General features: G+C 40.8%; 1 protein-coding gene across 3 annotated transcripts in view; it reads left to right on the top strand.

The window, feature by feature from the left end:
- dync2i1 (dynein 2 intermediate chain 1) overlaps nucleotides 1-22,101 on the top strand; it is a 125,677-nt gene that overhangs the window by 71,905 nt on the left and 31,671 nt on the right. For all 3 annotated transcript variants that reach the window (XM_069914721.1, XM_069914722.1, XM_069914720.1), the window contains 7 exons: nucleotides 1,348-1,447; nucleotides 3,318-3,447; nucleotides 9,722-9,833; nucleotides 13,728-13,819; nucleotides 15,299-15,428; nucleotides 15,934-16,106; nucleotides 19,595-19,757. In XM_069914721.1, the coding sequence (XP_069770822.1) occupies nucleotides 1,348-1,447; nucleotides 3,318-3,447; nucleotides 9,722-9,833; nucleotides 13,728-13,819; nucleotides 15,299-15,428; nucleotides 15,934-16,106; nucleotides 19,595-19,757 (900 nt within the window). The remainder of the gene's footprint in view (nucleotides 1-1,347; nucleotides 1,448-3,317; nucleotides 3,448-9,721; nucleotides 9,834-13,727; nucleotides 13,820-15,298; nucleotides 15,429-15,933; nucleotides 16,107-19,594; nucleotides 19,758-22,101) is intronic.

Below are 22,101 nucleotides of genomic sequence, written 5' to 3'. Positions count from 1 at the left end.
AACTCTGCAGTGATGTTCTGATTTCCAACCACTGTAATCATCTTCCTTTGTTTTTAGTATAATTTCAATGATTGACATTTTATTATTTAAAAAAAAATTAGACATACAGCACTGTATCAGGCCCTTTCGGTCCATGAGCCCATGCCACCCAAATACCCCAATTAACCTACAAACCCCTTACTTTTTAAAAGGTGGGAGTAAACTGGAGCACCTGGAAGAAACCCTTGGAGACATGGGGAGAACATACAACTCTTTACAGACAGTCGCTGGTTCTGTCATAGCATTGTAACCTCAATGCTAACCGTGGCGTCCGAAATGTTTTTCTATTGATGCTCATTGGCTTTAGTTTCACCATGACTTCTTTATACCACACTTGGTCCAATGTTTTCCTGATGCCCATGCCAATCAGTCACACATTGTCTCTGGAATTCGTTTCCTAGGTCCATGCATGGACCACAGCGATAATAATCCTAGATCCGAGTGGTCTTAGTGAATCCAACCTGGTATTGACATGCAATAAGAAAGTCTGCAGGTGCAGGGGTGAAATGCAATACACATGCTGGGGCAACTCAGCAGGTCACGCAGAATCCATTACCCGACTGAAGGACCCAGGCCCAAAACATTGGTTACCCTTTATTTCCTATGGATGCTGCATGACTGTATGTCACGGGCAAAATCCTCCCCACCATCGAGAACATCTACAAGGAACATTGCCATTGGAGATTAGCAGCTATCATCAAGGATCCACACCACCCAGCACACGCTCTGTTCTTTCTACTATAGGTACCATCAGGAAAGAGGTCTAGATGCCACAAAACTCACACCACCAGGTTCAGGAACAGCTGCTACCCCTCCACCATCAGACTCCTCAACAAAAATCTCAATCAGGGACTTATTTAATGATTCTTATTTTTGCACTTTATTGATTTTTTTCTCTCTCTGTATTGCAGAATCATTTTGTTTACATTTCTTTATTTGTTGACATGTGAACATTGTGTATGTTTTTTTTTGCACTACCATTCTGCCTCACCCACTTGAAAAAGAATCTCAGGGTTTATGTGAGGTTATGGATGTACTCTGACAATAAAGCTGAACTTCGACCTGCTGTGTTTCTCCAGCACATTTGTGTATTGACTGCAGGTTTTTGGAGAATAAGTACACCTTGATGGCATTGTTGCTTTTCCAATGAATGATTGAAATGATAATTAGCTGGATTGAATTTTCTTGTATTTTATGGAAAGGACATTGTGGTTAATTTCACCTGTTTTTTTTTAAAATTAAACATTCCTGTTTTTACATTGCTGTTTGTGAAACTTGAAAATAACCCTAATTGTTGCTGAATTAAAGTTGAAGACTCACGGTCTAGAGGACCTGTTCGTGGAACATGCATCGATTTTGTGGCAGCAAAGCAGCGGGAGATCAATTCTAAGGTGGCATGTAAGCAAAAGTAGGTGACTGAAATATAACTTTATAGTTTCATTGCAATTACATATTGTAGGAGTAAAAAGTGAAATGCATAGGTATTTGGAAGTGCTGTCAAGGATGTTTTAAAGTAATTGGACAGTTTGCTCGTTATTTTGGAATGTTTTTGGAGAATAAGGATTAATTGAAATTATTACAAAAAAATAGAATAGTTGGATGGAAGTAGGTAAATGCTTTGTAACAGTACATGATGATTCTAATGAATCTTTAACACTACTTGGTATGTGGAATTATTTTTGGGGTTTATGTTAGGGCTTAGTTGAGACTAGCCATACTACACAAAGGTGCTGGAGAAATTCACACAGCCTCCATAGAAAGTAAAAGGCAGTTGACATTTTGGGTCTGAACCCTTCTTCAAAAGTGCCATAATCAGGAAGGTGCCTGAATAAAAAGGTGGGGTGGGGAAGGGGAGGAATGCAGGGTAGCAGGTAATTGGGATACAGGTGGGAGGGAGAAGGGTAAGAAGCTGAGAAGTGATGGGCAGGGGGAAGCTGGAGGATGGGAGACAAAGGGTTGAGGGTGAGGAAGTTGTAGGATATTGGAGGTCAATATTAATACTGTCTGGTTGAAGACTGCTGAGACGGAATATAAGGTGTTCCTTCAATGTATGGGTAGCCTCAACTTGGCAGTGTATGGACAGAATTGTTAGAGTGGCAATGGAGTGTGGAATTGAGTGGTTTGGCGACTGGAAAGCCCTTACTGTTGGAGTGAAGCATGAAAGACTGCAGATGTTGTGATTGTCGTAAAACACACAGAAATGCTGAAGAACTCAGCCAGTTGTACATCGTCCATAGGAATAAAAGATGTTTCACACCTGAGCTTTTCTTCAAGGTATAAGCAAAGAACAGGAAGGATTTTTTCACAGAGCCGAAATCAATTCCTACCCCTCCTCTTATCATATGTAATTTGTTGGCCTGGATTCCTTCCTCTTCCAGTCTTCAATCTTTAATCTCATGCCTTCCTGTTCTTTACCTATTCCTTTTAGAATGGCTTATCCCTTGAAGAAGGGCTCAGGCCTGAAATGTCAGTAATATATATTTACCTTCTTTGGACTCTGCAAGACCAGCTGAGTTCCTCTAATATTTCTGTGTGTCCTTCCTGTTGGAGGTCCTCACTGTTTAATTGAATTGCCTCCAGTTCTTTTCTATTTGCTGTTCATAACTTCACTTCAATAAGTTTCACTCTAAATTTTATGGTATGTAGCACTTCTTACCAAATATTATCTTGTTCTTGATGCTCTTTTATTTCCTCTGGGATCTATTCAAATATGTCATTGATTGTTGTTTACTCTTCAACTCAGAATTCTCGTGGCTTTATCTAGACTAACTTTTGGCTGTGTGGGTGTGGATTGGCATTACAATATTTGCTTCCTTGTTTTGCTTTGAATTCCTTAAATTGCATCGTTAGTTAATAGAATGTTATGAGGAACTTCATTAAATAGTTAATGGAAATCATTGTTGATTTGAATGAACATTCTTTTGTATTAGACATTAGTAATCCTTTCAGCAAAAATCTTTGATTAACTGAAAAATACCAGCATTCACTGTTAATTAGTTATTTGTATAATTTTTCAATGTATGGTTTTAAGTCATCAAAAATTGAACAAAATTAAACAGTTGAATTTTTTTTGGACTGTGACACATGGCTTAAACATTTGAAGTTCACAACAACAAAAAAAAAATTAGGCTGTTGGAATTTCTTTGACTCATTTAACCTCACCCATTGCAACAAAGACATATTAAAAGTTGGCACCTTCCAGGACTCCTTTCATAATGAATTGTTATCTTCTGTTAAGCACTTATTTAAAGATGTGATTTACCTGATTATTTTTGCAGAAAGCGCAGTGCGGAACTTCTTAGGCTGATTGACTTGGATTTCTCAGTTACCTTTTCGATGCTTGATCTGCCTCCATTGAATGAGTATGATGTGTACATCAAAAGCTTTGGGCGAACAAACACTAAGCAGGTTTGTGTATTAAAGAGTATATTTTTTTTTATGCCAGAAGTTATTACATCTATCTCTTAAGCCTTGTGAGAAGATTGCTGGTTAACTACTGTCGTAAAACTGAATTATATAGATCAACTTTAATAGAAATTGTCCCTTCCACCCAACCTGTCCATGCTGGTCAAGATAGCTATCTCCACCAAAACCATTTTTCTGCATTAATGCTGGAGTGTCATTCCCAGATGAGCTAATGCCTTCTATGCCCAATTTGTCTACCAGAACAAGGAAGAACCACTGCACATCCCCATGCCCCCTGATGATCCTCTACTGTCAGTATCCAAAGATGACGTATGTTCTCTGACAATAAATCTGAACTTTGAACGTACAAGCTGCCTTCAGGAGAGTGAAGCCAAGTAAAGCAGCCAGTCCAGATGGAGTACCCAGCTGAGGACTGAAAACCTGTGCTGACCTATGGGCCTAGAGGACCCCAAAACCCAGCAGCAATAGAAATTTAGCAAGCCAAATAGTTACTTAAAGCTGCTTTTAATTTTCTTTAAACATAAAAATAGGATCAAACTTTAACTTTTTAACTATTAACTTAACTTAACCCCCTTCTAATTCCAAGCGCACATGTATGTAATGTGTATATCTTCAGGAAAGTTCTTTGATTCACAGTCCAATCTCACTAATCGCTCCTCCATGTTCACTGGTATAGGGCAATTCTTATACTGTGCCCAGAATTTAACATTTATGAATTTTAACCAGGTTCTAGTGAAAAGGTAAATGGTTACCACTCAGGAAGGTTCTAGTTGGGTTCAGAGAGAGATTTGTTGCTCGTTGGACACACACAAACTGATTTCCTACAATCAGTACTTCAATGTCTTGCCAAAGAAACTTGCCCCATCATGGGTTTTCCAAATGATAACCTCTTCTTCCAGGTCACTACAGAGTTCCTCTTGCTTCCCTTACTTCAGGTGAAACACTAGCTGGCCATTTCCTCTTGTATGGCCTACAAGGATTTTCAACAGGCTGAACTCAGAACTCACAACCCACCTTCCAAAATGGGGTCTTCAACAAGTTGACAGCTTGTCATGCTGCAGCTTCCAAAAGCCACTGCAGAACTTAGTTCTCTCTCTCTTAGAAAAAGCATGTTTGGTCTTTTCCCCTCTCTCTCTCTGCTTTCAAAACCATATGACTTTCTTGCAGGGCTAACCCAATCCTCGAAAGATCTTTATCAGCACGAGCCCTTTTAAGTTTTTTCCCAAAGCAGTTTTTAATCTTTGCAGACACTCGGAGCCTGGACTATCTGGCTTGACCAAAGCTCTTGCATTTGAAATGAGATGTCTTTTATGAAATGTTACTATCTTTTGTGAAGTGACCTTCACACTAAACCCCCCAAAATCTATCTCCTTTAAAAATCATATTTATATATAATATAAAATATAATATACCTCATCACAGTATTCATGGATATTTTCAACATCTCACTCTGACAGAGCATAGTTTTCACCTGTTTCAAACAGGCCTTAATCACACTGGTGCCCAAGAAGAGGGTGGTAACCAGCCTAAATGAGTATTGACCAGTGGGTCTCACATCCACAGTGATGAAGTGTTTTGAGAGGCTGGTGTTGAAACATATCAACTCCTGTCTGAGTGGCATCATGGATCCATTCCAATTTGTCTACCGCAGCAACAGGTCTACAGCAGATCCCATCTCACTGGAACTACTGGAACACCTGGAGCAAAAATGCATTCATCAAAATGCTCTTTTTCAACTATAGTTCAGCATTCAGCACCATCATCCTCTCAAAACTAATCAAAGGCCTGGGCCCCATTAATCCACTGTGCAATTGGATCCTAGATTTCCCCATGTCCAGACCTCAATCAGTAAGAACATTTCCCCCCATATTCTTCATTAGCACCGGAGCTCCACAGTTCTGTGTACTTAGCCCCCTGCTCTACTTACTTTACACCTGTGACTGTGTGGCTCCACACAACACCATCTACAAATTTGTTGATGCTACTGTGGTAGTGGGCTATACAGGTGGGAGAATGAAAACTTGGCTGAATTAACAACATTGCATTTAATGTCACGAAAACCAAGAAGCTGATTATAGACTTTAGGAAGGGAAAACCAGAGGTATATGATCCAGTGAACAATGGGAATCAGAGGTGGAAAGGCTGAGAAAATTTAAATTCCTGGGAGACTATCTCAGAGGATCTTTCCTTGACCCAACATGCTGAAGAAAGTACATCAGTGCCTCTACTTCTCAGGAGTTTGCAAAGATTTGCTATGATAATGGAAACTTTGGACAATTTCTACAGATGTGTAGTGGAAAGTGTGCTGACCAGCAACATTGGAGAGTGCCAGCAGTTATCAGAGATCCACACCACCCAGGACATGCTGTGTTCTTGCTGCTGCCATCAGGAAAGAGGTACAAGACTCGTACCATTGGATTCAGGAACAGTTATTATCCCTCCACAATCCGACTCCTTGACAACAGATTCAATCAGAGATTGTGTTAAGGATTCTTACTTTGCACATTATTTACTATTGAAAATTTATTTTTTTCTGTGTTGCACAGTCAGTGTGTTTACATTTATTTCTTTGTTTAAATTTCTCACTTTTGCATACGTATCTTTTCTCTTGAGTACAGTTTACAGTTACCGATAAATAGAAATTATGCCTGGCCTGCAGAAAAAAAAATCTCAGGGTTGTATGTGATGTCATGAATGTACTCCAACAATAAATCTGATCTTTGAACTTTGTATCCCTTTGTCCCTTTCCCATCCAAGTACTTGTTCAAATGCCTTTAAACACCATAATTGTATCTGGATTTACCACTTTCTCTAGCAGCTAGTTCCATATAACTACCACCCTTTGTGTTGATAAGCTTGCCCTCAGATCTCCTATAAATTTCTCCCCTGTCACTTTAATCCCATGGACCCCAGTATGGACTCCACCAATTTGTGTGTTGTCAGCCATCTTATTAATCGTATTTTCATACAAGACAAATGACAAACAACAACTGTTGTAGCAACAATCCTTGTGATAGACCACAGCTTACAGATTTCCAGGCAGCTGAACATTCCTTGGCCACTACACTCTGTCTTCTATCACCAAGCCAATTTGGGATCCTGTTTGTATCTTGTATGTCTGAACATTCTGGATCAGCCTACTCTGTGGACTTTATCAAAAGCCTTTCTGAAATCTATGAGGCCTTTCAAATTGGAATGTTTTGATAATTTTACTTTTAGCATTGTTTATTTTCATTTGTAATCATGTCAGTTTTATAAAGTAGAATTCTTGAGTGTTTTGCAGTTATTTGAATGTGTAATCTTTTGAATTACTGGATGGTTCTTGAGGAGTGATGGAATGAGGGAGAGTGAGTGTAAATAGTTTATGTGCTCTAAGTACTGTATAATGCCAATAATGTATGTGATTGTGAACAGGAAAATAAGATTAGGCTAAATGATCTGTTTTACCTTGTGATTTTTATGTAATTCTGTGAGCATTGTGACAGATGATATTGTGTTTATATTGTATATATGTTTTTGGGAGATAAGTTGGGACAGGTTTTTAAGTGTAGGTCACATTCAAACACTTTAAAACTGATCTTATTTAAAATACTGGATGATGCCGCTTTAGTTGCCCATTCAGAGCCAGCTCTTCAGCGCTTGACGTCCTGCTTTGTGGAAACTGCCAAAATGTTTGGCCTGGAAGTCAGCCTGAAGAAAACTGAGGTCCTCCATCAGCCAGCTCCCCACCATGACTACCAGCCCCCCCACATCTCCATCGGGCACACAAAACTCAAAACGGTCAACCAGTTTACCTATCTCGGCTGCACCATTTCATCAGATGCAAGGATCGACAATGAGATAGACAACAGACTCGCCAAGGCAAATAGCGCCTTTGGAAGACTACACAAAAGAGTCTGGAAAAACAACCAACTGAAAAACCTCACAAAGATAAGCGTATACAGAGCCGTTGTCATACCCACACTCCTGTTCGGCTCCGAATCATGGGTCCTCTACCGGCACCACCTACGGCTCCTAGAACGCTTCCACCAGCGTTGTCTCCGCTCCATCCTCAACATCCATTGGAGCGCTCACACCCCTAACGTCGAGGTACTCGAGATGGCAGAGGTCGACAGCATCGAGTCCACGCTGCTGAAGATCCAGCTGCGCTGGATGGGTCACGTCTCCAGAATGGAGGACCATCGCCTTCCCAAGATCGTATTATATGGCGAGCTCTCCACTGGCCACCGTGACAGAGGTGCACCAAAGAAAAGGTACAAGGACTGCCTAAAGAAATCTCTTGGTGCCTGCCACATTGACCACCGCCAGTGGGCTGATAACGCCTCAAACCGTGCATCTTGGCGCCTCACAGTTTGGCGGGCAGCAGCCTCCTTTGAAGAAGACCGCAGAGCCCACCTCACTGACAAAAGGCAAAGGAGGAAAAACCCAACACCCAACCCCAACCAACCAATTTTCCCTTGCAACCGCTGCAATCGTGTCTGCCTGTCCCGCATCGGACTGGTCAGCCACAAACGAGCCTGCAGCTGACGTGGACTTTTTACCCCCTCCATAAATCTTCGTCCGCGAAGCCAAGCCAAAGAAAGATGTTTTTGGGAGATAAGTTGGGACAGGTTTTTAAGTGTAGGTCACATTCAAACACTTTAAAACTGATCTTATTTAAAATACTGGAGCTCTGCTCATGCTAGACAGGTAGGCGCCAAGAACCTTTGCAAAAGCTTTGGAGAATGTCCAAGAGACTTCACTAATGGATTGTTGTTTACAAAAGGCAACAGATGAAAAAACTCGTTGGAGCTGCAGGCTGTCTGGAATGGAACTTGCTGTTCTAAGAGGGTCATGTGGTTTTGCAAGCAGATAGAGTAAAATAGGCTTTCTCTCTCAGAGAGAGCGAGAGGGAGGAAATTCAGTTCTGCAGTTTTATAGTCAGCAGCAGCTGGGAGTGGAACAGGACAAGCTGGCAAACTTATGGTAAACCCCATCTGGAAGACGGATTGTTACTGCTTAGTTCAGCCTGGTCAAAACCCTTGTGGTTCATGCAAGAGGCGAAGACTGGCTGCCTAATGTTTCACTTGAAATAAAAGAAACAAAAAGGAACTCTGTGGTGACCTGAAAGAAAGAGGTTATCATCTGGAAAACCCTGTTGGGGCAAGTTTCTTCAGCAAGACACTGAAGGGGCTGATTACAAGGAATCAGTTGTAGGTGTCCAGGAACAACAACATCTCTCTGAAAACAAACAAGGACCTTCCTGAGCACCAAAGCCTGGTAAACTTCATAAATGTTAAATTTGTGCACAGTATAAGAATTGCCTGCAACCAGTAAACTTGGAAGAATGAGAAGTAAGAATTGACTGTGAATCAAAGAACTTTTCTGAACTTACATACACAGTATACATACATGTGCTTAGAATTAGAAGGGGGTTAAGTTAGGTTAGTTAAGTTAATAGAGATAAGTTAAAGTGTGATCCCGTTTTCACGTTTAAAGATAATTAAGAGCAACTTTTGTTTAGTAACCATTTGTCTTGGTGAATATCTATTGGTGCTGGGTTTTGGGGTCCTCTGGGCTCGTAACAGCATCAGTAATATTTTTCTTTCTGAGGAAATCTGTTATCACCTTGTGAATCAGGTCAAATTGCTCTTGACATAATTTCACTAAGCTTCAGATATAGTGTGGGTTAAATGTCAAGAGCATTGTATTCAAATACAGTTTTCATCAAATAAAATATATGGAGGAAATGAGAGATGAATTCAACTCCTTTAAGTAAACTGGATGTGTAGGTTGGTGTCTTCATTGCATTAGGGAATTCATTAATGCTCAATTGAGACTGCAGATGGTGGAATCAAGAGCTAAAAAAACAAACTGCTGTTGAAACGCAATGGATCAGGCAGCATCTGTGCAAACAAAAGGAATCCTGATGATCCTGTATCAGAACCCAAATTGACCCCTCCATTAAGGCTCTTACATTCCAATGTGCACTGATGCAGGGTCACAAGGTTCCAATGGAGACCTGTGCAGGGTCTTGACGAGAAACACCAGTCAGCCTTTTGTCTCCACAGATGCTACTTAACCTGCTAAAGGCTACCTCATTTAGGAGGAACTTATTTGTCTTATTAAACAAATGACTTAATATTTAGTTTATAAATTCTATCAAGTATTGAATTGGAATTTTGAAAGTTTAGGTAGGAACTCCAATTTTTCATCAAGGAAATTATTGTCCTTTTATTGTAGTTTTGTTTGATTTTTTTTCTCTCTCTCCTTGTAGGCCTTTGTACAGAGCAATGAGGATGACGTGGACCAAGAAATTCAAACAGATGAAATTGAAACAGTTGACAAATGGACGCAGCATCCTGGAGAGGGTAACCTTGTGTGTGGGGGTAAGCAATGTTAAAGTCTTGGTGTTTTAAATTAGAAAAATCCAACTTTACAAAGGAATTTGCATTTGTCTAGAAAGAGGTGGCTACACTTACAATGTTTAATAGACATTCAGACAAAGGTAGGAAAGGTTTAGAGGGATGTGGGCCAAATGCAGGCAAATAGGATTGGCTGAGGTAGGCAACTTAATTCACATGAACAAATTGGGCTGAACAGCCTACTTCTGTGCTTTATAACTGTTTGACAAGTCTGAGGCAGAATCTGATGTCATTCACAGAATTCCTGGGATCTGGGTGCTTTAGGTTTTCAAACACACTTGTTTTTTTTAAATTTTTCCAATCCTGATGAGAAGTTGATGATCTCGAGTGTTAACTCTGTGTTTCTCTCTGTGGGTGCTTCCTGAGCTATTGCACGTCTCCGGACGATCCACGAAGGAGTTAAAGACCTGGCCGGCAGGAGCCATCTCTGCCCTTCAGGGCTGCTTTAAGAGCACTGACTGGCACATGTTTAAGGAGGCAGCGTAGCGGCTTGTGCACAGAGATGTGGATCGGCCCACAAAATGGACGATGAACGTGGCGACCACGCAGACCTGGGGGTGACAATGGCTGTCGTCCCAGGTGACCTCCCGTAAGGCAGGAAGACAGTGAACTGTTGCTGGTGCTCTGATGATGTAATGCCTTGACGTCACAGTGCCTGGGGTCCATAGAAACGTTGTGGCCAGTGCAATAGACAAGTCTCGACTTCAAGGCTTTGGTGTGCATGTCGTTCTTTTTTATGCCCGCATAGTGCAAACACTACAGCAGCAACTGATGTGGGCTTCATCGAGTTAGAGGAGTACACGGCATCAGTGATCAGCTATATTAGCAACTGCACAATGACGTCACCATGCCGAAGACCATGACTACTCGCCCCAACCAGAAGCCATGGATGACTGCAGAGGTGTGTGTACTGTTGAAGAACTGCAACTCTGCCATCAGAGTGAGCAACAAGGCAGTCTTGGCCAATGTAAGAGCCAAGCTGTCCAAGGCCATCAGGGAGACAAAGAGGGCTCATGCGCAAAGGATTCAGAGTCACTTCCAGGACAGCGGTGACACACGGCGCATGTGGGAGGACAACTATGCCATAACCAACCACAAAGCCACACCAGATGCCTGTGCCAGTGATGCTTCTTTCCCAGATGCTTTGAATGACTTCTGCGCGTGCTTTGTGGCAAAAAATGATGTGGAGGTGAGAAAATTCACACCTCCCCCATACGAACAGGCACTGCATCTCACCAGGGCTGAAATGAGAAGGATGCTGCTTAAGGTCAATCCTCATAAGGCTGTGGGACCAGATAACATCACTGGCAGGGTGCTCAGAGGATGTATGGACCAACTAGCTGATGTCTTCACAAACATCTTCAATATCTCCCTGAGCAGCGCCATTGTACCAACGTGCTTCAAGGTGGCCACTATCATCTCTGTGCAGAAGAAGCCCTCAGTGTCTTGCCTCATGGATCAACATCCTGCATGCTCGCCCCTCTGCTGTTTAACCTGCTGTCCCATGACTATGCAGTGAAATACAGTTCTAATCACATCATCAAGTTCACTGACGATGAGCCAGCTTACAGAGAGGAGGCGCAAGCACTAATGGACTTGTGCAAAGACAACAAAACAAAGGAGATGGTGGTTGACTTCAGGAGAGCCTAGGGGATCAATCTCCGCTGACCATCAATATCTCCATCGTCGAGGTAGTCAAGAGCACCAAATTCCTTGACGTGCACATAGTGGAAAATCTCTCCTGGTCCCCCACCACCAAATCTATTGCCAAGAAGGCCCAACAGGGCCTTTACTTCCTGCAGAGGTTGAGGGAAGTCCAGCTTCCATCCTTCACCCTCACTACATTCTACGGGGGATGCATTGAGAGCATTCTATATAACTTCACGACCGCCTGGTTTGGGAACCGGACCATCCAGAATGCAAGTCCCTGCAGCAGATAGTAAAGACTGCTGAGGGATTATTAGGGTCTCTCTCCCTGCGATGATGGACATTTAAAACAGCCATTGTTTGCGAAATGCCCTAAACATTGTGAGGGACTCCACACACTGCTCCTGCAATCTATTCTCCCTCCTACCATCCAGGAAGAGGCACTGAAGAGTTCGGGCCCTCACGACCAGATTGTGAAAAAGTTTTTTATCCCAAGCCATGAGGCTTCCAAACTCCAGGGACACAGGGCTGGTATATGTAACACGATATTTATAAGTGATATGTTATTTATATAATTATTTTCTGATATAATTTAGCCATGTAAATAACCACCTCCATGGTCCAGAGAAACGCTATCTTGTTTTTCACTGTACACTGAACGACAAATAAACACGACTTGATTTTCTGTTTTATTTCAGATTTTGAATGGGGTGTGTTTTATCAGTGGGGAAAACCTATGAATGTTGCAATCTGCTTGAAACAGAAAGCAATAGCCTTTTGAAGGATGTATTCCCAGAGAACACAAACTGAACTGGATTAACACATGTTGTTGGAGCATGGAAACAATAAATTCACCTTTTGTATATACTTGTATTATAGCCAAAATTTTTGGACTAATTTTTTGGGTCAAATTTTGGGGGGGGGGGGGGTTGATATTTACATGGTTCATACTTTTGACCATGGTAAGTACCTGCATTATTTAAAGAGTCAGGGGCTCATTTGGCCAGGGCCAGGTGGTAAGTCCGTATTTGGGATGCTGGGAGCTCAGATGGGCAGGCGGCCGGGACCTCGAGGAGAGAGTCTGTGGCTGGGCCATCGGGAGCTAGGGTGTGCGTGTGGATGGGGCAAGGATCCACAGTCGGGGTGTCGGGAGCTCCAGCAGGAAGGTGGTTGGGAAGGTCAGAGCTCAGGTGGGCGGCTGAAGTGAGGGCTTGTGGTTGGGGCATCGGGAGATCCGGGAGGACAGGTGGCCGGGGTGAGGATCTGCATCAGGAACTCAGATGAGTGGGCAGTCAGGACCAAAAATAGTGGGGGGGGGGGGGGGAGGGTCAATTTTTACACAGATCATGGAGAAAACGTGACTTAGGCCCAAAAAAAGGGGGCTCATCTATTACACAGGATAGACTATTACACAAGTATATATGGTAAATGTACTTGGACAAATTGAATAAGCATGGGTTTACTCAGAGGGGCAGTTCCTGTTTGTCACAGTACTGGTGTTCTTTGAGGACCTAATAAGTGCAGTGGATAGAGGGGAACAGGGGATGTTGTAGTCTGAGTGGAAAAGCAAAGTGTGTTGTGTGCACAGCGAGTCTGTAGCAATATAGATAGGTTAAGTGACTGGGCATATGTGAGTGGCAGGGGTCAAGCAAATTTGCTAGAAAATGCGAGGTCATTGACTTTAGAAAAATATTATTTAAATAGTGAAAGTATACAGCATGCTGTTGTGCAGATGGACCTGTTGAGATATATTTTGAGTGTAGTTCTAAAAGGAAGGCAAGGATTGCAGCCACTTTTTCAAAAGATACAACAGAAGGTCTTCGAGACAATATAATTAAAGTAGACGATCTCATCATCACATTTGTGGGACCCAGCTTTGGAAAAAGAGGATGCAACATTTAATATATTTGAAAAAAGTGTTTCTTAGTTGAGCAAAAAGAATTTTGGGATGTCTTGAACAAGCAACAACATCCTCTATAGAAATATGTAAATTTGTGCTGCTAACAACTTTCAATAAAGAAAGCAAAGATTTAATTTTAATTGTTTTATACTTTTATGCTTCTTAGGACTTGCAAAACCTGGTGGGTATATCTACTTTCTTTATCCATTGGTTTTTACTCTTATTGATTGCACAAAATTAAATTAAGTCAACCAGAGATGAACATTTTAGGACTGCGTTTTATATTGATGCAGTTTTCTTTCTTCGAACAGGGGAAAATCTTAGTGACACCTTTTCCTCTGACTCATTAATTAAGAATATTGACACTCAGAGACTGACCAACTTCCTGAGATCTGCTTGTCAGGTATTACGTTTCACTTGGCTATCGCCATGCAAAATAGTGTCTTGTGTTTATTCTTTTTCTGGGATTTTGCAAGAAGTCCACTCACCTGCTTTAAAATGCAAGTCTCCTGCCTGTGTAGATTTTAGTTAATAGGAGTTGATCTCTTGGTGCCTGCCACACTGACCACCGCCAGTGGGCTGATTTCGCCTCCAACCGTGCATCTTGGCGCCTCACAGTTCGGCGGGCAGCAACCTCCTTTGAAGAAGACCGCAGAACCCACCTCACTGACAAAAGACAAAGGAGGATAAACCCCAACCCACCAATTTTCCCTTGCAACCGCTGCAACCGTGTCTGCCTGTCCCGCATCGGACTTGTCAGCCACCAACGAGCCTGCAGCAGACGTGGACATACCCCTCCATAAATCTTCGTCCGCGAAGCCAAACCAAAGAAGAATCTTTTGTGCAGTAATTTACACAAATACATGTGATGGCAAAAAAGCTATCTTGCAATCTTTCACTCAGTAAAGTACTGGATGATGGCTGATCATTTAAACCAGGGGTGGCCAACCTTTTAATTTTTAATTTAGACATACAGTACAGGAACAGGCTATTTCAGTCCACGAATCTGTGCCACCCAATTAACCTACACCCCCAGTACGCATTTGTGGGCTGAAATGGCCTGTTACCATACTATATGTCTAAATTAAAAAATAAAAGGTTGGCCATCCTTGATTTAAAATAATAATAGTTCTCATCACCTGGACACAACCTCTTCTCACTGCCACCTTCGGGAAGAAGGTGCAGAAGTCCAATTCCTAGGTTGCAGAACAGTTTCTTTCCAATGGCTAATCAGGCAGACCCATAATGCCACTTTTTTCTTGCATTCTTTTCACGATAAGCATGAATATTTATTATCTATCATATTTATTTTAAATTTAATTTAGTATACTATTATAGCTTCTTTTAACAACATAACTGTTCAGCTTCATGTAAACATTATACAGTCAAGGTATGTGACAATAAACTCATTACTCATTATTCTTCATTTATATAAAAAAACTTCCCCTGTACAAGGCAGCTTTTCATGATTGGTTTCCTATGTATTAACCCATATCCATTGGGAACTGTTTCTGCATAGCTATCTATACACATGGTGACTTTGAATTCCTCTATTAGATTTCCTTGGATCCCTTCTGGTTCCAGGGGAACAACCCCAGCTGCTTCAGTCTATCTACAATGTAAATTTCTTCTGTCCCCTCTCCAAAATCTTCACATCTTTCCTAAAATGTGGTGTCAGGAACTTGACCCTGTATTTCAGTTGCAGTATTTTAGGAAGATTTTATCTGAATTATTGTCATGCAAATATTATAATATAAGGTACAAACAAATGTAACAGAAATGGATTGTTAGATCAAATTATTACTGTATAGACTCTCTAATAAGAAAATGTATTTTTCTCCCTGTGAATGGACTCACTCTAATCACTCCTACACCGTGGCAGGTAATTGCAGTATTACTTGAAGAGGATGAAGCAGAGAACCAAGCCAATAAGAATATTCAGTCGAAAGCAGCCAGTTTGTCAGTCAGTGACGGATGCTCTCAGTTGAACACAAACCTGCCTTTTTTAAATGGTAATAAATAGTCTGAGTATGTTTCAGGATAAATGGTATTAAGAGCATTTTGTTGGTTTTACAGTGCATATTACTTTTTAAAGAAATCTTGTTTTGGAATTTTTTCTCTATAAAGCTTTCATTTTTGAGTGCATTCTGTTCTTTATTCAAATGTTATTCACTTGTTCCAATATGAGTTATTGCAGAGATGACGCATTGTTTAGATGTCTGATTCATAATGCATCCTGTTCATCTTATTGTAACACCGCCCATGTCATGTCGCCTTCTCAGTCCCCACAGGCAATCATTTTCTCTTCATATATGAGCATCTTAACAAACTTTACACTGAATTATTCAAAACATATAATCAATCCAAGCCATTTGAAGGAACTACACTACAAACATTTTGATAGATTGCATGCAGTGAATGTAGAGAATCCACATGTAATCATAAAATCATTGTTTTAAGGTTATTTTTTTTTGTAATTTTCAAAATGGTAAACATATAATTTTGTGTATTTTATAGGTCGGGAGGTTTTATGTTTACATTTCTCACAGGCCCAAAGACAAACACTGCTTTCAGTTCACAGCTTTCCTAAAGAACCAGGAGTGGTCAAGCTTGTCAGTAATTACATAATCTGCATTTGGAATATCTGGGAACCATCATTTCCTCAGAAAGTCCTTATTTGTGAATCAGAGGTTTGTGAAAACTTGATTGGTTTTATTTGAAGTATCATTCTGTAAGTGATAAATTGACATTTCACAATTAACAATGCAAGCAGAAGCCCACATTTTGACCACTGTGGAGCTTTTCTGTGGATTCTCATCTCAAGTAGTGAATTATTAGATGTTCTAGACATACAAATTATTTTTCTTCTCTTTCTCTCTCTTACCCCCACCACCCCTCTCTCCCCCCTTCCTTCTCTTCATTTCACATTGAATTAATTTGGCATTGAATTCATTACTCTGAATCACCCTCTGTCCCAGTGTTTATTTTTCAGTTATTACCTGAGGTGCCCTATTAACCTGATTGCTCTGCTATTCAAGTTTGGTTCTTGAAATTTAAATGGCAAAAAAAAATTATGTAAAGGGTTCAGGAAAAGTGACTGATTCATCTGGCATGAATCTCCTGTAATTTCTAGCCTATGATTGGAGACAAATATATTGCTCTTCAGATCATAAGATGAGTTTTCCTAATAGTTATAAAAATTCATGAAAATAGTTATTCCCAGACATACCAGTGCAAGTATTGCAAACAATGTCATGAATTCTTAATAAAATTTTCAATTTTGAAATTCAAAGAACATAGCAATGCAGCACTGATTCAGCTTCAAGTCTCTCACTTCGAGTTCAGATTTAGTAAATTTGCTCCATATTTTACTTTGAAAATCCAAAGCATCACCTTAATGAAGTTTGAGAATCAAAGTTTGAGAGAACTCATTAAAATCTTTGATTTCAGATTACAGGTATATTTTCTCCAGTCCTGGAACTGAAGCCAACTTTATGCTTGATGGAATTTTTCCTTCTCACCCAACCTAAGTTGATAATGTTTTCTAAAGACAGCTAACTGCTCCCTCACTCTGATCAATAGAAACCACATGTCATGAAAAATATAATAATTTGAGTTCTTCCCATTCCTGCTGTTGGGGGAAATCTGTTTAGTTTGATAAAGGATACTGTCTGGAGAAACCCCTTAACTTTTTGACGGATAGGATTGTTGAAGTAGAGTTCAGTAGATCATCTTGATAAGATTGTCATAGTATGCTTTTGGTGTTTGGAGAGCAAGATTACATCTTTTGTATTTGTAGTGCCCATTAGAACTTCTGACTTCACTAAATTCACCTTGAGGTTACATGCTGTTCCGACTTGAAAATGTGTTGGACCCTCACTGTTGCTGGATCTAAATGAATGAAGCCCCCCTTTAGGGTCTGTAGCGTGAATAAAAGCTCTCACGACTGAAGGGAGAACAAATGCTTTTATCAGCTTATAACTAAGGATGGGATTCAACAGTAGTCTTCAGAAGGGTTCTGGGTTAAGATGGGAAACCAGGGTTATATGTGGACAGATGGGGCGGGTCCAGCCATCTGCACAACACCCTACCAATGAATCCCAGTTCACTGCATTCACCCCTTCCCGTAGAATTTAGGGTCTGTGAATGAAGGCAGAGAACATGAGTTCAGAAACAAGTGGTAAAAAAAATATGCAGTTATTTAGAAATTTACAAATTTAAGCAGTCCAGGGGTCTGGAGATCCTGGTGGAGCGTGTTAGCACCGGGGGGCCTTGGACTCCTTGGGTCTCCTGGTCACCTTGTGAGGGAGGAGAGGCGGGCTGGGTCTCCGGCTCGACAATGGAGTGGGGTGACTTTCCTCCTAAATCAGATCGTCCGAGGCCCTGACTAGGGGCAGAGAGAATGAGCTCCATGGCTCACAGGGCATCTGAGGCAATGGTCCATGATGGAGACTGTGTCCTCCCTACCATCCAATACTCCACATTGGCGTACATGGGATTGGTGTGGAGCATTTTCACCCTTTCCACCAGGGGGTCAGTTTTGCTTCTCCTCACATGATTTCTAAGAAGGACTGGACCAGGAGTAGTGAGCCAGACTGGGAGTGTAGTTCCTGATGCCAACCTTCTTTCAAAAGTGAATAGGAGCTCATGAGGAGTAATGTTATTGTGGTACATAGTAGCAACCAGATGGAGTGGAGCACCATGGTGAGGATATCCTGCCAGCATGAGTCTGGAAGGCCTTTTTACTTCAGGGCAGCCTTCCAGACCTTGGCGTTCTCCTTTTCAACCCGCCCATTCTCCCGGGGGTTGTAGCTAGTAGTCCTGCTGGACGCGATGTGCCCCACCAGCAGGTACTGACACAGCTCGTCATTCATAAAGGATGAGCCCTGGTCTAAATGAATATAGCTGGGATACCTGAAGAGAGTGAAAATGGAGTATAGGGCCTTCACAACTGATGAGGTGGACATGTCTGGCATGGAATGGTGAATGGGAAGCAGGAGTACAGATCAGTGACAGAGAGGAAGAAGGTGTTCCCATTCATGGAGGGGAGAGGTCATTGAGCCATTCGAAGGGCTTGGATGACTTGATCAGGTGCACCTTTGCGGGGTGACAGAAGTGCGGCTTGAGCTCTGCACATACCTGGTCATTTCCTTGATGTCTTCCATAAAGTAGGGCAAAATGAGCCATGTGGGTGACCCCTGGATGGCAGAGCTCATTATGCATAGACCGTAGTTGGTCGGTGTGTGCAGAGGCACAGCTTCCTCTGGATAAAGCATCTGGAGGGTTATTAAGGGCTCCTGGCCAGTAGGCAATGTCATAATTGTAGGTGAAGAGTTCGATCCTCCACCTACCAATTTTTGCCATTCTTGACTTTGCCCCTCTTGACGTTATTGAATGTGAATGCAACCGAGCGCTGGTCAGTGAGGAGCGTAAATAGCCAGGAAGCGGGGCCAGCCATCAGTATAACACCCTACTAGTGAATCTCAGTTCACTGCAGAGTCACATAATGCAATCCCTTCAGCATTATGCACATCACCAAGTACTCATCCAAACTAATCCATTTTACTGGTATTTGCCGATAGTTTTCCAAGCCTGACGATTTGAATTGCCAAGACATAAAAGACTATGGGCCAGATGGGATTAGTACAAGTGTGCAGTTGATGGTTGGCATGGACATGGTGGGTAAAGTGTTGATTTCATGCTGTATGATTCCATGGTTCTAAATAAGGTAGTTTAATAATTTAGTCCCTGACCACAATATTATGTAACTTAAAAATGGTTAGTAAAACTCCATGTGTTCTTGAACACTGAGGAAGTAGCTTCCTGTGGATGCAAAAATTCAGTAAGGTAGTTAATGATTAGGTTCAAAGGTAACTTTGGATGTCCAGTAATTCTTTAATATGGTGAACAAATCATTCATAGAAAACATTAAATCCTTATTTACCTTTAACAAGGTTTATTTAAATTATTCACCCCCTGCTTAGTTTGATAAAATCAGCAAATGTTCCATCATTAACTGAATTTTACATGTTGCCAGTTTTTTTTAACTTGTCATTGCACTGGTTAATGATTATTTAATCGCTGCTTTCTGATGTTAAATGTGTTTTAATTCTACATGACAACATTGATGGACTATTGAACAAATAAATTGCTGATATTATATGCCATTCCACTGCAGGTGCAATGTTGTTGCTTTGGCCCAGGTGATGCATTATCTGTGTTTGCTGGAACAGTGGATGGTTCAGTGGTGGCTTGGGATCTTCGTGATTGCTCCAATATACACTACAATCTTCAGATTGGAGAACAGGAATGGACATTCAGATTGCCAACATTCACCACTGGTGAGTCAAAGATCCTGCAGTAATTAAAATGAATTTCTGATGGAAGGTGACCAAAATAATAGACAGATAGAGGATTACCTATGGATGTAGACTGCATGGACCATGAATATATTGCATGAAAGACAGTGAGTTAAAATTAATCCTCATGGATTTAAGATCAAATGACTGCTCTGAAAAGGAAATCGAAGGCAATGAGTTGAAATGATAGATATCTGCTCAAATTGGATTGAAGAAATCAGTGATGTCATGCAAGGATTTATGCTGTGATTTGAATATCCTCTATCAGCACACTGGGGACCCATCTAAGTATTCTATTGATTGGATAATAGAGTAGATGGGGATCATAAAATTGCAAGAAAACTTTCTTCTATTGACTGAATGGATAAAATGAAATGGGTGTTTGATGGGTAGCACAGTCTCGGTTGCTGAAGTTTCCACGCTGCATGGTTCAAAGACTATGAATTCTGTGCTAGATGAATTTTAAAGGCATGTGCAAGAATTTGATCAAAATACAGAAGTTTTCTAAAATCCAATCCAAATGCTAAAAGGTGTGTTCAACATTGTTCTTGGAATCAAGATAAGGGAATGCATGCGCACCTTTAGCATCAGTGCAAAGTGGTTTCATTTGTTATGCAAATCCGATGCAACGCAATTCACTTTTAGTCAAATAATGAACCCAAGTCATCTTCCAGTACATATTAAATATAATACAGTACTGTATCCAGGTTGTGGTTCCTGTGCAAACAAAGAAATGCTGGAAGAACTTAGCATGTCAGATGCCCCCCTTGGTCTTAATAAAGGGTCCAGCCGTGAAAGGTTGACTGACCATTTTTATTTATAGATGCTTTCTGACCTGCTGAATTCATCTCGCATTTCCTTGCCTTCTTAAGATTCCAGCATGTGCAGCTTTTGTGTTTCTCTGAGCTTGTTCCTGTATCCAGTGAATGTGACTTTAATCATTTAAAATACTGCTGTTTCCACATGCCTGTAATTCCAATGTGGTTTTCTTAATATCTCACTATAAAAGTGAAAAAGTGTAAATAGGTGTAACAGAAAGTTTCTCTCCATGATCCTTTGGTCAGGGTTGTAGTGGAAGATCAGAAGATTACTGCTGGAATTCTGTTTATTAAAATGTTTCTGATTTGTTGAGCAATGGAGCAACACTCAAGTCTCTAAGAATAATTCAAGACAGTATGACAAACTATTGTAAAGCTATTAGTGTCTGGATGAATGTAAACTATTGCTGCTGAGATCAATCTCTTGAATGTATTCATTTGCAATCATGGAATTAAATAAAACATAAATACATGTGGCAATATGTTCATGGTACATCTTTAAATAAAATGTTACAATTGCTGTCCATTTTGGTTTTTGGAGAAAGTCCTGTTCTATCAGATTTCTAATGAACATAGTTCGTTCTTGACTTTTTCTCATCATCAGAAAATGAGAGGAGGTTCATGTAGAAGATGAATAGAGACAAAACCCAGTTAAGCCAAATGCCCTGCAACCAGAGTCCAGACTTGATGTCATAAATAGTTCCAGATGATAAATGGATTTGAACCACAAAGGCCAAAATGCTGCCTCTTGAGAAATTTCTCATGTTACTTAAAAAAAACTCAAGATTTGTATCTTAAGCTAAGTTAATAGGTTGCTGAGTTCATGTTCAGACATACGATAGAAAATGAGGATCATTTGGCATGCAGCAGAGGTAAAAAAATAATCCTTCAGGTGATACAATTGACAAGAGTTGAGTATGTCATACGGTAAATGACAATGGACGAGAGGCTATTGTGATTCATGTAAGTAAAATGTACAAAAGCACTGAAATTCTTCTTGCTGCAGTTATACAATTACATAAAGTACACAAATAAATAATAAGTACAAGAGAACAAAAAAGATTGCTTAAATACTCACAATTCCAGAGTACAAAAAAAGTGACATACAATAGTGCAGTCAGATGTTTGGACCTGGGCCCTGGTTAGGGTAGTACAAGAAAGTTTAAAAACAACTTCTGAGAGGTGCTAGACTTCATGCTCTATACCTACTGCTGAACATTGCAGCAAAATGAGAGCATGATCGGGATGATGAGGATCATTTTTGCTCTTGTGCTCTTTCTTCAGTGGATCAGAGGTTGATGTCCATGATATACCTGGCTATCTGTACCTTAGTGCGTTCCAGGGCTTTCAAGGTTTGAAACGAGGCTATGATGCAACCAGTCAGTATACTTTTCACAAATCACCTATAATAGTTTGAATGACATCCCAAATTTCCTCAAGAATTAGAAAGTATAGATTTTGATCTCTCTTCTTTATGGTTGCCTTGATGGAAATTTGATTTCACTAAT

The sequence above is a fragment of the Narcine bancroftii genome, chromosome 1 (assembly GCF_036971445.1).
Source record: "Narcine bancroftii isolate sNarBan1 chromosome 1, sNarBan1.hap1, whole genome shotgun sequence".
Taxonomy (NCBI): domain Eukaryota; kingdom Metazoa; phylum Chordata; class Chondrichthyes; order Torpediniformes; family Narcinidae; genus Narcine; species Narcine bancroftii.
Note: the sequence above shows the minus strand (reverse complement) of the source record. Positions and strands in the feature narration are given on the sequence as shown.